General features: G+C 46.5%; 1 protein-coding gene and 1 long non-coding RNA gene across 17 annotated transcripts in view; one reads left to right on the forward strand and one right to left on the reverse strand.

Moving 5' to 3' along the window:
- Window positions 1–26: 26 nt before the first annotated feature.
- Window positions 27–15807, reverse strand: part of EIF4G3 (eukaryotic translation initiation factor 4 gamma 3) — a 151040-nt gene continuing 135259 nt past the window's right edge. For 15 of the 16 annotated variants that reach the window (XM_032920328.1, XM_030507940.1, XM_030507939.1 and 12 more), the window contains 9 exons: window positions 15056–15171; window positions 11858–12030; window positions 9671–9796; window positions 8816–8897; window positions 7532–7630; window positions 6480–6626; window positions 5259–5340; window positions 3703–3849; window positions 1326–2473 (listed from right to left, as the gene is read on the reverse strand). In XM_032920328.1, coding sequence (XP_032776219.1) covers window positions 2292–2473; window positions 3703–3849; window positions 5259–5340; window positions 6480–6626; window positions 7532–7630; window positions 8816–8897; window positions 9671–9796; window positions 11858–12030; window positions 15056–15171 — 1154 coding nt within the window. In that variant the 3' untranslated portion in view covers window positions 1326–2291. Of the gene's footprint in view, window positions 2474–3702; window positions 3850–5258; window positions 5341–6479; window positions 6627–7531; window positions 7631–8815; window positions 8898–9670; window positions 9797–11857; window positions 12031–15055; window positions 15172–15807 lie in introns of all 16 variants that reach the window. The other variant, XM_030507928.1, reaches the window with a different exon arrangement.
- Window positions 2471–4256, forward strand: LOC115617458. Its single transcript, XR_003994604.1, has 2 exons — window positions 2471–2575; window positions 3483–4256. It is a non-coding gene; the product is annotated as an uncharacterized LOC115617458 (long non-coding RNA).

A 15807-nucleotide genomic window follows, 5' to 3' on the forward strand; every position in this document is an offset into this window, starting at 1 on the left:
ATTCTTTGCTTTTTCTTAACAAAACATCAGAGAAAAGTGTTTTATTGTTACTAAAAAAACCCCAAACAATGCTCTAGTGTTTCAGGCCATGGATTCTCTAGCTCAATTCATGGTGTGGAGTGCAGGTTAACAAGGGAAGTGTCTCAGGGACATCTCCCCTCTAGCCACAACCAGGCTCCCTCCTCCCTTTCCCTCGGTGACCAAATAACATCCTTCTGCAAGTACAGCAATTGTTTACATGTAAAAGTAAGATTAGGAAAGTATTTAATGTATCTGAAGCCTTTTTTTTTCTTGTTTTTCCCATTTTTTTACCTTTTTTTCCCTTTTTCCCCCCTTTTTTTATAAAAAAGAAGTGATTTAGCAGCTGGAAGGAGAAGGACAGCATCATGTGGGCACCTAGTGCTGCACAGCCCACCAGCAAGTGCTCCACAGGTTACTCGTGCTCCATGGACCACAGTTCACAAACAATGTTTCGGGGCTTCACAACCTTTGCGTTATGGTAGATGCTTCTTCACAGTGAGAGCCAGCAGGTCATTTTTGGTTGTCGGAGAGACACACAAGAGACTTCACCCCCTCGGCAGCAGCTCAGTTTGGAGCTCCGACTGCACTGCAAAGCGACTGCTGCTCAGCTGTACCTGGGCAGCACTCAGCCTTCAGCCACTGTCATGGGGTGGGCAGAGCATCACATTGCTTGTTCCTCCTCTTGACTCGTGTAGGGTGCTCCTGTGTTCATCCCTACGGGTCTCTGGGCTCCTCAGGCACAGCAAGGCGACCAGGAGATGCGAAGGGCAGCAATGGTGAGGGGCTGTCGGTTCTCTGCTCGAGCGGCTGCGACCTCCGGAGCTACCAGGATTCCAGGTCCCCAGGATGATGCCACAGATCCAAGTCACATACGAGACACCACAGCCACATGGCTGGGAAAACCACACTGGGATCAGCACCAACCACCCCCGAGGTTGTCTCCCAACAACATGCTGGGAACCAAACACACCCGCAGCAGCCCTGCCAGCAAGTTCTCTGCAGAAAAGGTCTCCCAAGCAGCAACCCCCCTTATATTTTCCTTATTTTCTTAGACAACAATTGCTCTCACCCCTCTTTTTGGTGGACACACAAACATACACACACTATATGTACACAATTTGGAACCGAGGAGCTACACCGCGACGGGGGGAGCGATGCTGCCACACATTCAGCAGCTGCCAAAGGAGAAGTCGTTTGACTTTCTGTTAAACTTGCAACGTTTGTCTTTATTTTGTTCTTTATATTTTGAAAGTGAAAAGAAATAGTATCGAGTCAATTTCTTTTTTTTTCTTTTTTTTTTTTTCTTTTTTTAAATATTTGTTCTATGTATTTACAAGCCTTAAAGTTGCTCTAAAGGTTCTCAAAGTAGCACTAAGGACTTTTTTTTTTTCCCCCAGGGGAGCACTGGTTCAAATGAGTTTTACTTTGTTTTCGGAGCGCTCTGGTCCGCAGCGTGTTTCTCAATTGCGTTTCCTTCCGTTCCAAGGTTATGTAGGTTTTTGGATTACTAGGTTCTTTTTTTGTTTGTTTGTTTAAGTTTCTGAAGCAAGCTGAGAGGCAGGCAGAAAAATCTGATGGCAATTTAAAAAAGAAAAGAACATAAAACCGGGTCTCTTCCTCACCTAGCTCACCCCAGCCCCCTGGAAAGTTTTGTCTATTTCTCATGCTTGGAAACAAAACTGAGGTGCAGATGAAGGGGAGGGAAATTTATTTCTTGGCTTTTGTTCTATTATACAATTTGTTTACAGAAACTGCAAATTTAAAAAATTACACTGGCATTTGCAGTCCTTAAAATAATAAATTAAAAGTTTTTATTTTATTTTTTTTTAATTTTTTTGTTCTTTTGTTTTTTTGCTCAACAGATTCCTTTCGCTTCGTGGTCGTTTCTTTTTTTTTATTTTTTTTCTCTAAGTCCTTGTTTAAAAAGAAAAGAAGAAGAAAAAAAAAAAAAACCAAAAAAAAAACCCCAAAAAGATTAAAACAGAAAATATTTTCTATAAATAATACACGTGTTTTGGTTTAGTGCTCCCGCCCTCAGGTTTGAAGTTTACTTCTTTTTTTTTGTGTGTGTGTGTTTGTTTTTCAAGTACCTTTTCTCCTCCACGGTCACCTTGGTGGTTATGTATTTTACCTCTCCCACTCGTGCGTGTGTGGGGAAGGGGGGTCTGTGTGAGCATTGGCTTTGCTGCACTCTGATTGGCGAAGACGTGAAACTTGTTAAAAAAATACTTAAATCCTTTCTTTTTTTTTTTCTCTCTGTATTTTAAGTTTTAATTATCCTCCGACTCCTCTTCGGCCTCCCGTAGCCACGTGAAGAATGCTGTGACTGATTTTAGCGCTACTCCTTTCCCGTTCTGCTCTGCTGGGTCCTTGCTGCTCTCCCACTTGTAGAAGGCGTCCTCTGATATTACCTCCTCGTCGTACAGGCAGTCGAAAAACATCCGCAACAGATCTGCAGAGATGGAGTAATGGGAGAGAACGTCTGTCAGTGGACAAAGCACGGTTCTGGATAAGGGGATTAATGGGACCTTTCACGTGAGAGATGCAGACAGGAGTAAGGGGAAGGTCTGTTACTAAGTTACTGCTTCCTGGCTGCTTACACACAGATGAGAGGGAGCATGGGTCCCTCTGATGCCGGTGGGTAACTCATGTCTGTGGGAAAGGGCCTGGAGCACAAGTGCGATGAGGAACGGCTGAGGGACCTGGGGGGTTTAGTCTGGAGAAGAGAAGGCTCAGGGGGGACCTTCTCGCTCTCTGCAACTGCCTGACAGGAGGATGGAGCCAGGAGGGGGCTGGTCTCTGCTCCCAAGGAACAAGGGATGGGACAAGAGGAAACAGCCTCAAGCTGCCCCAGGGGAGGTTTAGATGGAGATGAGGAACAATTCCTTCCCCAGAGGGTGCTCAGGCATTGGAACAGGCTGCCCAGGGCAGTGCTGGAGTCACCGGCCCTGCAAGTGTTCACACACCACATAGCCGAGGCCCTCAGTGTCATGGGTTAGTGGTATGATCTTGAAGGTCTTTTCCAACCCTGTTGATTCTATGATTCTATGAAAGGGAAAGCTGGGACAGCAGCTGTGGCTGGGCAGCAGAGTCCCCAGCAGCCCGTCCTCCTCCCAGTGGACCTCGCAGCCAGCTCCTCTCCAGGATAACTTACAACCAGCGCCTTAAAGCTAAGGATGATCAACTCAGGCGGTTCTGGGCATTCTGATTTTGTGCTGCAGACTCCCCAGGAACCCTCGTTTCTTTGGCAACTCCCTCGCCTCTTTTCCAACAGAGGTTTCTGCAGTGTCTCTGGGACAAGACCCATCAGTCGTCAGAATCATTTTATTCCCTCCAAGTTCACAGACTTTACAGTGCCCAAGTGCAATCACAGCACCCAGTGCTCCCACATGTCCAGGTATTGTAAACTCAATGGATTATTTTTTACTGCTTTTAGGTTTTTCCTCTGTTTTTATCAACAGGGTTTGTCCTTCCTTCTGCATGGCTGCTGACAGGAGCAACATGTAAGAGCCGGCCTCTGGCCAAGCATGTGGGGACAAGCAGAAACCACTGTACAATGTTTTCCCTCATCTGTTGTGTACAAAAAGGTAAGGAAAAGCACATCTTCGACTCCACTCTCACAGAAACAACTTTCCCTCACACTGTCAGCATTCAAATCCCCAGCACAAAGGCAACACTTACTAGGAGGTTGATCAAGTTTTACTATTGATGCTTGTAGTGCATAAAGTGCTTGTAGTTCCTTCTCTGTGTCTGAGTCTAGGTACTTGATTAAGATCGGCACTCTCTGTTTGATAACAGCAGTGTCCACACGGAAGCTAGAAGATTCCGCTGAGGAGAAGAGAGGAAAACAGGGTCAGCTCTGGCAGACAGCACCAAGGGCAGGTCTTTTACTGATTCAAACAGAAATCACAGATACAGGTTAGTGTGGGGACAAAAAGGAAGATGAGGAACATCAGAAGTATTTCTTTGGCTTTTCCTGGAAGTCTTGGTTCTTCCAGTTCCCCAAATTCAACCAGTATCTGCAGCGACCCAGCCCTACCAGCCTGCTGCCACACGCAGAGGGATTCCAGCCTTACTTTGCAGCACAAATCGTTGTGTTTCCTCAGGCAACTGGGTGTCCAAAGTGTGGGGCTAAAATTTCAGTTATACAGAAGGTTTGAGAAGATTATATCTTAAAATACCAATGCAGAAACACAACTATAAGCTGCATGTGACATAAGAAATCAGGAATACATAAAAAATAGGCATTAGAAGTCCATCTGGAACATGGATAAATGATTCAGCAGCTTCTAAGTCAATCATGCAACACAATTAAGTGATATTTTGAAAACAAACCTGTTCAATTAGAGGCAAGGTCACAACATAAACCAGATGTTCCTGATACACATCAGGGAACCCTTAAACATCTGTCATCAAATCCTGAGTCATTTCGCCATTAACACTAGGTGGCACCAGAAAGGTTCTGTTTTGGGGAGAAGGAAGGAGCTGGGCTCCCTCCCCTCCCAACAAGATGAAGTCCAGACCATTCCCTCCTCCAGGACGTGTGACTCTTGGAGCTCACAGCAGAACCTGCTGCTTTACAAGCACAATTTTTTGCCTTGCCAGATGCCAACAGTAAAGTTAAAGAAAACAAAGTGAACCGACCAGATGTTTCTGGCTGCAGCTTTATTCAAGCCCCCAAGGGGCTGAGGCTCAGTCTGACTCGGGATCCCTCCCTTACCTCCATTTCCAGCTGACTGCCAACACATAAACTGTGGATTACTTGAATTTACGTCCAAAATTGCTACTTTGGACATAAACCTATTACCAAGACGAGATGCAGGGCTGGCTTCAATTCTGCAATCCATGCTGCCACCTCCCATGTGGTGATCCGCAATGGCAGGGCACCCACGTGTGCTTGCTGACACAGGAGGGGAAATGTTGATTACCTTAATGATGTCTAGCAGCACATTTCCATCTTCACTAGGAAAAATCCATGAGCAACCTGGCATTACTCAGGGTCGACTGAAACATCTGCTCATGAGGGGTCACTGGGCCATGCCAGGGCCTCAGGAACATCATAACCAGCAAAGCACGGGGAAACGACAACCCGCTCTCAAGCACAACAACTCAATATGGTGCTATAGTGTGTGATAAAAAACAGCCTTGGGGAGAGAAAAGTGATGATAGAAACCTGAAAAGTAGAAAATAACTCTGCACATTTGGTTTGTACAGTGTTTACATTGCGAGTTACTCACCTACAATAGCTGCTTTACAAACTGCTGTCATTAAAGCTCTAAGGAATGTAGGTGAACTCATCTGGCTTTCATCTAGATTAGCCTGAAATCAAGAGTAAATGGACCGGTTAAAAACATGCCACTGGGTGAGAGCAACCCCTTCAAACTCCACTGCTGAGTTTGTGGTATAGGTTCAAGCTCAGCAAAACCTGCTGCAGTGGAAATCCAGTTCAGCCCTCTGCAAAACCTCAGCTTTCCCATTCCCTTCTTGAAACCAGCTCAGGTACAGCCACACACCACAGGAGTGGTCAGCACACCCTCTAACTGCCCCCACAGCCACCGAAACAAACCCAACCTGCCTCATGTGGCTCTCACAATGCCCTCTACATGTTCAACGAGTTTTTTAGGCTTTTTCAACCCATTTTACAGCATGCTCTTGGGTGGAGCTTTGTTTGCTTTGTAGAAGTTCAGAGAATGGCGATGTAACTTGTCCAAGACTACAAAGAGACCAGGGGGTGTCCCCAGATTTTCAGTGCTGCTTTCATGCAGCGATGGGTGACAGCAGGAGAGAAATGACATTTCTAACACAGCACTCCAGCAACTGGAGTAACTGAAACAAAGCTGGCCAGGATTTAGCTGTAAATGCAGGTCTAAATGTATCAGGCTGGGTATAACCTCAGACACTAGATTAAATATCTGGTTTAAGGGATGCAGCCACAGAGAGAGGGCAAAAGATCAGTGGGGTGACTGGGCTTTTTTTCCCCCCTTTTCATTATTTTCTCTTACAGAGCCTGGTCCAATGCTCTTGGGAAAGGTCCATGTGCCCTCAGTGACTGCCCAGGATGTTTTTGCAGTATTGCAGGAGGGGAATTTGCAGAGGTCATGTTGCAAACTGCACTGAGAAGCTTTCATCCCTTATGCTGGGAAGAAAGAACATAGCAGCAAACTCAGTCAAGAATGTACAAAGTAGCCAGCAGCAGCGTATTGGGCATCAAAGTATTTAAAAGGCAGTTACACAGTTGTGTGTTAATGTGGCTAAAATTTATTCTTCCTACAGCTTACTACAAAAGAACTGATTTATCTTTTAGATTTTAATTCTTTGGCAGTGCTGATTGCACAGACCCACTCATCTTAGTGTCCTGTGCCTAGGGAGGACCCTGCAAAGATGCTCCTTTAGATGAGATGGTATTTACAAAAGCAGTTAACAAACTGCGTGCAGGAGGGAGAAGATAGTCTTTGTACCTCTACCCAGTCAAAGATTTGTTCATCATTTGCCTTGTCCTCAACAATGAGTTTTTCAAGCTGCTTGTTCAGCTCTTCTGCAGAGAGTTCTTTCTCTGAAAGTGCTTCTGAGGAACTGGAACAGTCGGACTCCGTGAAGTCCAACTTCTGCAACACCAGAAGAAAGGATGAGAATTAGTTAAATACACTTTTCTATGCCAAATTACACCGCATTGAGGCAGCAAGCTACTCTCCGTTCTGCTTTCTGGGATCTTTCAGCTGCTAAGTTATCATTACAATGATTTATGCACTTGCTTTCTAACCTTTGGAACAGAGAATTTACAAACATGTGGGATCTACATGTTTGTATCCAGAAAAGACAACCAGGCACCTCGGAGCAGCTCCAGCCCCACACAGTAGGAGTATGCATGAAATAAAGGGCATGTTACTCAACTAAGACGATGGGGAGCTGGAATGCAATGACCAGAGCTGGCATCGCTCAGAGAAACTGCAGTTAATGCCCCAATTCATTGCAAAACGGAACAGAGGAGCTACAGTGCCCTCACCAAGCCCCATGCCTTGGTAATCCATTTCATTTCCCACAGTGCAGTGCTTCCTAAGTGCTAAAACATGGTGGTGGATCACTCAGAGCAACAAAGGGAGATCTCCAGCAAGGTGCCCTCCATCAGTCCTGGCTCCTGTTGGTTGTGAAACCCTCTGGTATTGTAACACAAGGTGGGATGAGTGAATAACCACTACCATTCATTCTGGCCCTTCTGCACATCATCTGTCCTTGCTGCAAGCCTCATTCCCAGGCTCATTCCCCCAGCTGGAGAAGCAGATCTGCTGGAGGAAGCCAGCTATTGGGAAATGTGTGCCTGGGACCAGAGGGGACTAGCCCATCCTCCCGGTGTTTCAGAGAACAATCTAACCCTACTCGGTGTGGGAGACACTTCACCCCACATCCCAAACAACCACACAAAAGAACGGGATGGAAGACGATGAACAAACAGGATGTGGAGCCAAAAATCAGCGTGCAAACATCATGAAGCAAGCACTTGCTCTGAACTCACTTGTTCCATGAGAAAGGTATGTACATCCTCCCCTTCGGGTAAGTAGTCCTTCCAACTGAGGCCAGTCTCCCTCCATAAGGCTCCCACTTTCTTATGGCTCTACAACACAAACAGTTTGTTCATTGTAAAGACTGGAGAGATAACCAGGGGAGCTTACACGAGCTGGAGTGGTGCAGCTGTCTGAGGAGAAACGAAGAACCATTCAGCCACCAAACAAGATGCCTGGCAACAAAGTGAAAACCTCTGGAAATTCCATGCAAGAGGAATCACACACAATCCTGCCACAGGGATACACATCTTGTCCAGTGGTCAAACATGATTTTATGGTTTTAAGTTTACAAAGCAGATTGTTTAGAGCTAATTGCGCATAGTCCCTGCTATCATCCATCAGGATCAGAATGAAATGACTGACACTACATTGAAATACCCAAATCCAGGTATTTTCCTGGAGGAGATGGGATTAGAAAGCTTCAACACCCAGAGCACAGCAGCTTTTCTTTCACAGAACAGAGGAAATAAATAAATGGAAGTCAACTGCCCAAACACGCACAAGGCTGAAGTAAGTCAATAAAAAGACACTGTTTGCCCTGCTAGACTGAAATGCTCCTGGAACGTTCAACCTGATCTGAGTGCAGGCTTTAAAACAAACAAAAAGAGGCAAGTGAGGGATTTTACACGGTTGAAACTATCCCAAGTGCAGTATTTAGCTGGATTAAAAAAAATACAAAAAGGACAAAATATGGAGGGAGAGTTATAGGGAAACCACCAAACTGTTTGGCCACACAACTGTGAAATGTGTGAGAGCTCTACGAGTTACAAGGTGAAAAGGTGTCGCTACCCCCAGTGATGGGTGACTCTTTAGAGGTGCAGGGTTAGTTTGGATGAGCACCCAGAGGTCTGAGAGACTGTCTGGAGCTCATCTGAACCCTCAGAACCTCTCTGGTGTGCAAGAACAGCTCTCACAAGACTGCCAGCACTTGCTGCCTCTGGGCAGCCCAAAAATACCTCGAGAACGTCCCTCCTGCAGTACTGCAGCACTCTGACTTCTGGAAGAAGCCAGGTACAAAGGTACCTGCAAAGGGAAAAGTGATGAGCAAACAAAAAGTTAACTCCGTGTTTTGGAACCTTGTCAGGCTCGGTTGGAAACTGGAGATGAAGAAGCAGGTTTCCTAGGTTATCCAGGCTGGCCCGTCCCTCAGGATCTTCATGTGGGAAACATGTTGGCTTCATGCATAAACATGTCCTCACTGCATCCAGCCCACGAACAGCACACCAGCCACTCACCATTTGTTTGCATAGAAGGTGCAAGATTTCAGCAAGCAAGACGCCGGCTCTTCCCACAGGAAGCAAGGGTTTGCTAAATTCTCTAGAATGAAAAAGAACAAGAAGAGAGATTTTCCCTTATAACGTGAATTTGGAACACAAGGCAGGGGGTAGTGATCAAAGTGAGGCAGGAAAGCACCTGTGACTTCTGCTAGGGATAGAGGGTTTGATCTGGCACCACTGATAGAGCAGACTTCAGCAATGCAGTGCACTTGCCACAGCAGGGCTGACTGCAAAGACGTTATGTACCATCAAATCCTCTCATTTCTGTGGGATGCTGCATTCAGGTAGCAGGACCCTTTTTTGGGGAAAAGCTATTATTTTCTTAACACTTACAGAGAAGGGAACAATTCAATTGGCTTCTAGTTAATCCCCAAAATATAGGTACAAAATAGAGAAACTCTGGTCCTGGAAACTATTTCCAGTCGTTCAGGCAAGGTTTTATGCCTGCTCAAGGCAATGCCCAGGTGGTGTTTATCACACTCCAAGACATAAAGACCCCTGCACAACGCCTCAATCTTTGCAAATCTAATTCTAGAGCCTTGGTGAGCTCTCAAATGCCTCTCACTGTACACCATAGGGTATTAGCTCAGCTGAAACAAACAGGATTGAAGTGGATTTATGGATAAAACTTTCACCCCTGAACAGTGATGACAGAGCAGTGAGTTCCCTTCCCACCACAGCCTGGTGCAAGCCTTCTCACAACTCGTATGGGAAGCTGAGCCTCCAGCACCACTCCTCTTTTATCTACTGATGGGAACCACACAGACAGGCAGCTCTGCTCAGCTGAGACTGGAAAAGAACAGTGTTGCTTACTGTATAAGTTCTCTCATAGAGATTCCTCCTTCTTTTAACATGGGGGTCACCAACTCAGCTAGGTACAACCAAATATGGGGTATATCTATGGCCATATCGTCTGCCATCTCCAAGGTGTCTGAAAAGCTTTAAAAGAAGAGAAAATGTCAAGTGTTAAATACAATTTAGAGAATTGCAAAGCAATTCTGCACTTTAAAACCCCTTTGCTACCGAAGAGAGGAGTGAAGGTAACAAAATTATTGCCATCTCCTGCTTTCAGCGCTTCCAACTGCCAGGAGAGAATTTCTCTATGCAACAACAAGGAGAGTATGTGGGAAACCAGCAGATAATCCAGGAAAGCTCCATTTACAGTAATTCTTATACCCCTGAAAGAAATCATTTGCCAAACAGTAAAACCTGTAAAACTAAGCAGCGTTTTTGTCTATAAACACCAACCATCTAATAAATGGAGCTTTCTTAAAAATACCTAAACATTTACAGAAAGGGGTTGATAATAATGGAACTCCAAACATAAAGTAATGAGCAAATATCTCTAAGTATGGAAACCACCATGGGAAGGGAGCTCAGTGCACCAGAGGGAGGTTTCCATCTGGAACAGAAAACGCAGGAGGATGGGTTACAGAACTGCTCCCCATCCACTTTCCAGAATGGCTCAAAACTCTTCTTCCTGATAGAAGCCCTGCAGGTGCTTCACCTCCCGTGCCTGTACAAGGTGATCCCTGCTCTGGCTCTCCTGCCAGTTCTCACCATGATTCCTTTCTCCCCGAGAACCCTGAAACTTCTGGGGTCTGGTTTAGTGCCTATAAATGTGCATTTTCTCTGGGCTTCAAACCCAGAAACTGTCTCCTTCGCTTTGCTCTTTACATCCTCTGCTACCAGCTCAGCCTGTGTTTGTCCAGCAGTTGGTTTCCTGCTGTGTATCTCTCCAGAGCGTGCTGTGACCATACTCATCCCAAACCCTCTAATTACACCGTAATGGGTCTTGTCTGAGTAAGTGTCGTTGGTTTTGGTGTCCTTCTTGTGTGCCTGCTCAAGACCACTTGCCCTTTCCTCATCTTTGGGAGCCATTTCCGTGTTTATGCCACATTCAGACCACACATCCCACTGTTTCATCAAGATCCTACTTGTTTGGCATCACAGCCGCTTACCCACACTGCAGGAAACACAGGGAGGGCTTTAATCACAATCCGTTATGGAAACGTGTCACTGCAAACGAGTTGTGACCACTGGTGGCTGCATGGACACAGACAAGCAGCTCCATGGGGATATATATTTTTTCACTGCTGTTCCATATGGTTTTGAACTCAGGCTGCCTGAACTTTTCCTGTGAGCCACTAGATTGCATCATGACAAAATTCACTGCCAGACATGGGTGCAGGGAGATCACAATGGGAGCAGTCGGAGGTCCCACAACAGGATTCACATCAAAGCAGCAGGACAGGGCTGACTGCTCAGAAACCTGGTATCTGAAAGGGTTCTTTCACCTCCTCTTCACTGGTTGCTTATCGTGGTTACCCCTGGTTTAATCTCTCTGCTCTAAGCCCCATTGAGGACTGAGCGGTGCAGGGACCTCCTGGGGAACATGGACTGATTTACGGCTGGACGCCAGTTCAAATCCAGGCTGGGAACTCAAAACCTGGAGAGCTGAGATGAACCAGCAGCTGAAACATCTCTGGAGGAACGTCTCCTCTGTCTGATACCACATCTGGTGTGTATTCTCCTCCTCAGCCCCTTGAGGACACATCTGCTCCTTAAAGTTGAGTTGTCCTGAGAAATAGCAGCGTGTGTGTGAAGCCAGTTTTACCAGTGGGAGGGCAGCTGTGGATCTGTGGATGCTCAGGGCTTCAGGCGTTAATGTCACATGAAGATTTTTGACTTCTTCCTCTTCTTTTAATCATACTCAGTGACTTGCCAAAAGGCAAACGTTGACAAATGCACCACGAAACAGAAATCTAACCACACACATTCAAATAGACATCTGCTTAGAATTAAATACTTACATAAATAGGAAAATATTTACATTCACTACAGCATTTGCAATACTTAAAAATAAATCACAATAATTATATTACTTATAAATACACCCAGGTGAAAATGCTCCTTCCAAAGGGAGGCAGGGCACCAAAGCAAGGCGGGATTTTGTTCCTCTCTAAGCAAAGCACCCGTTTCCACATGCAGAATACAAACCCCTTGAAGAAATCCTGCTTGCTCAGCTTTCCCAACTGCACCAACTGGTGTAATAACTGGCCCATGTGATCCCTGGTGATCTGACTCCTCTCGAGCGTCGACTCCACTCCCACTCGCACGAACACCGGCAGCAGGTTGTGGGTGCTCAGCTCCTCCACGCACTGCATCGCCTCCTGTTCCAACGACACGCGGAGTCATTTCTGAACTGAAAACATCCAAAAACGGGGCAGAGGAGTATTTCCTACTATGCCATAGGGGGTTTCCTTTTGGGAAATGAGTATTTAGTGAAGTTGCCAGGTGCTGAACTAGGCTGTGGAACCTCATCACAAACCACCACTGAGATGGCAACTGAATAATAATGACACTACTAGTAATACTACTAATGGTACTAGCAATGATAATGATGGTAATAATACTACTGAGAATTGATACCACACAGGCAATAATTTTTACAATACACAATCACACTCCAGGGTACAGTTTGGCTGCTCAGTGCAAGGACAGGAATTGTCTTCTGGATGCCACCAAAATGCCTGGTATTTCACCAACTATCAAGCCAAGGCAAAAAGAGACCGTCAGGTGAGGTTCTGTACTGATCTGTTTGATATAGAAATACCTGTGTACAAACCCACTTTATGTAAAGAAGCAAATAGGTGGAGAGCACCTGGAGGAAGATTTACCCTGTCTAAAGCTTCTACTTTCTGGCAAGTACATTTTGTAACCTAAGCAAATAAAACACTTCAACGGGGACTTTCAGAGGAGCATCAATGTCACACTGAGAAATCTCCGCTGTCATCAGCAAAGATCCTCCACTCACCTAGGTGTCACCCAATGGATCTCAACACGCTTCCCAAAGACATTTGCTCTTCATCTTAGGTTATGCCTTTAGTTATCAAGAACTGGCAGCTCCAGATGCATTTCTGCAGGCCCTGAGTGGCTTTTTCTGCATGTCACAAGCCCAGCGGTCCTGGACCACACACTCCTATCTCTTCCATCAGATGTGCCTGGTGGATCCCAGTGTATCCAGGACAGAAGTGAACGTGCCGCTGGGTGGGTCACCAGTGCTGTCACCAGGCACTAGCAGACAGCTCAGTGGTTTTAACTTACAGAGAGGTTAAATACAGAATGCTAAACTCATGAGAATCAGCTATTCCTCTGCGATGTACAGCACCAAAACATCCATTTATGGCCTTAAGCTTAATTAGTCAGAACCTTTGTCGCAGGCTGCATTTGAAGCACGTTAAGAATTTACAGTTACTATGTAACCCCCTAATGCAAACAAGCCACCTCAATCTGATGTACCTTTTTCAACCAGACATCACTCGTCTAATACAATTCACCTCGATTCCCAGCCAGCCATAAAAATATGTCCTTGTATTTGCAAGCAGAGAAACCAAAGCAGCCCCTTTGCCCTGGACATAGAATCCCAGCCTGGTTTGGGTTGAAAGGACCTTAATGCTCATCCAGTTCCAACCCCTGCCACGGGCAGGGACACCTTCCACTAGAGCAGGTTGCTCCAAGCCCCTGTGTCCAACCTGGCCTTGAACACTGCCAGGGATGGGGCAGCCACAGCTTCTCTGGGCACCCTGTGCCAGCGCCTCAGCACCCTCACAGGGAAGAGCTTCTGCCTTATATCTAACCTGAACATCCCATGTTTCGATTTGAACCCATCACCCCTTGTCCTGTCCCTACAGCCCTTGATGAAGAGTCCCTCTCCAGCATCCTTGCAGCTCCCTTCAGATACATCCAGGGATCAGGCCGTTAAGTCCATCACAAAACCAAGAAGGACCAGGAGCTCCTTTGCCAACAGCCCCGACTCCTCCTGACCGAGCTGCCAGCACAGCGTGCTGCAGGACACTGCAAATCAAAGTGTGTTTTTTTTCCTCTCCTAAATAGGATTTAATCATTTCTCCTGAAAACTAGATGTGAACCCAACCCAACCCATAAGAATATTCCTTTTTCCTATTTTAACTGGAAGCCCTATGAAGTGGAAGCAGCAACTTTGCTCTAATGGTGCCAAAGCAGAACTCCCCAGTGCTGCTCTTTCAAACTTGGCAGGTTCTTAAATTCATTTCAGCCCAAGATCAAACCAATCAGCTCTGCAGCCAACGTAACTTCTTGCGAAGTCCCTGGACAAGCTAAAACCCATTTACAGGGGAAACAACATTTCAACCTGTATCTCAGAGATGCTGACAGCTGCTCAGTAATTTTCAATGTTTATTAAAAATACTCTGGAGTGGTTTGTTCAATATTTAGCATTGCTTTATCTGCCTCCAGACCAGAGCAGCACATGCTTTGATAACTGAATGAAAACCTCAGTTTATTTTCCCATTAGCTTTCCTGCTTCCAAAATTGCTGTTATTGTGGAGCTGCTCAGTGATTCCTGGCAGATACACATTCATCTTGCTACTTAGCACACACAAACTGGGTTATTTTTCCTACTACCAGGCAGGGCAGGAAACAAGCTGAGGAGACAACCTTCCTAAAAACACTCATGGAGCTGCTGCTCCTGCTTGGATTTTGACTGACCCCATCGCTTCTGCGAGATCTGTGTGAGCTGGGTGCTTAGAAAGGCATGGTTCTGGGCGAGAATCATAGAATCCCAGACTGGTTTGGGTTGGAAGGGACCTTAAAGCTCCTCCAGCTCCAACCCCCTGCCACGGGCAGGGACACCTTCCACTAGAGCAGGTTGCTCCAAGCCCCTGTGTCCAACCTGGCCTTGAACACTGCCAGGGATGGGGCAGCCACAGCTTCTCTGGGCACCCTGTGCCAGCGCCTCAGCACCCTCACAGGGAAGAACTTCTGCCTCAGAGCTCATCTCAATCTCCCCTCTGGCAGGTTAAAGCCATTCCCCTTGGCCTGTCCCTACAGGCCCTTGTCCAAAGCCCCTCTCCAGGTTTCCTGGAGCCCCTTTAGGCCCTGGAGCTGCTCTAAGGTGTCCCCTTCAGGAGCATTCTCTTCTCCAGGCTGCCCCAGCCCAGCTCTCTCAGCCTGGCTCCAGAGCAGAGCTGCTCCAGCCCTCGCAGCAGCTCCGGGGCCTCCTCTGGCCTCGCTCCAGCAGCTCCACGTCCCTCTTGTGCTGCTGTCCCAGAGCTGGATCAGGACTGCAGGGGGGGTCTCCCCAGAGTGGAGTAGAGGGGAAAAACATACTCTGGTCCCACAGACCTTTCTGCTACGGGAGGTTTTCATTTTGCTTACCTTGAAATCATTAATATGCAAGAACTCATCAATGATAGATTTGCATTTTCTCTCTATTTCCTCTTCTGATAGCGAAAGCTTTTCTTGTGCTGGAGCTGGAGAAGCTTCTGGCTTGGCTGGTAGAAATACAAGACAAAAAAAAAAAAAGAAACCACATATGGAAAAGGAAAATCGGCATCATTTTGCGACAACATCCTTAAAAGTCACCAGAGCAGGGGTGTTCCCTGTCCCATCATCAGGCACAGCTCACTTCCCTCTTGGTTACATATCCCCCCATATGAACTATCAGTATTTCTATAATTCAACCATCTCACAAAGACGCAGCAGCAGCGACACAGGTTACAACACCCTCAATGCTGTGGCGCAGTGTTTGTTAGTACTTTCAGCCTTTTGGCTCCAATGAATCCTAAGGATGAGTCGATAAGAGGAGATGATGCCAAGGCCTATGTGAATCAGCTGTGTTACAGACGTCTGGGAGGCAGATCACAGCGACTGCAGCCTGACCACATGTCGCTGTGGGCCAACAGAATTGTGGAATCATGAGGTTGGAAAAGACCTTTAAGATCATCAAGTCCAACCATTCTCCAGCCCTGCCAAGGCCACCACTAACCCATGGCACTGAGGCCTCGGCTACACGGTGTCTGAACACTTGCAGGGACGGTGACTCCAGCACTGCCCTGGGCAGCCTGTTCCAATGCCTGAGCACCCTCTGGGGAAGGAATTGTTCCTCAGCTCCATCTAAACCTCCCCTG

The sequence above is a fragment of the Strigops habroptila genome, chromosome 16 (genome assembly GCF_004027225.2).
Source record: "Strigops habroptila isolate Jane chromosome 16, bStrHab1.2.pri, whole genome shotgun sequence".
NCBI lineage: Eukaryota > Metazoa > Chordata > Aves > Psittaciformes > Psittacidae > Strigops > Strigops habroptila.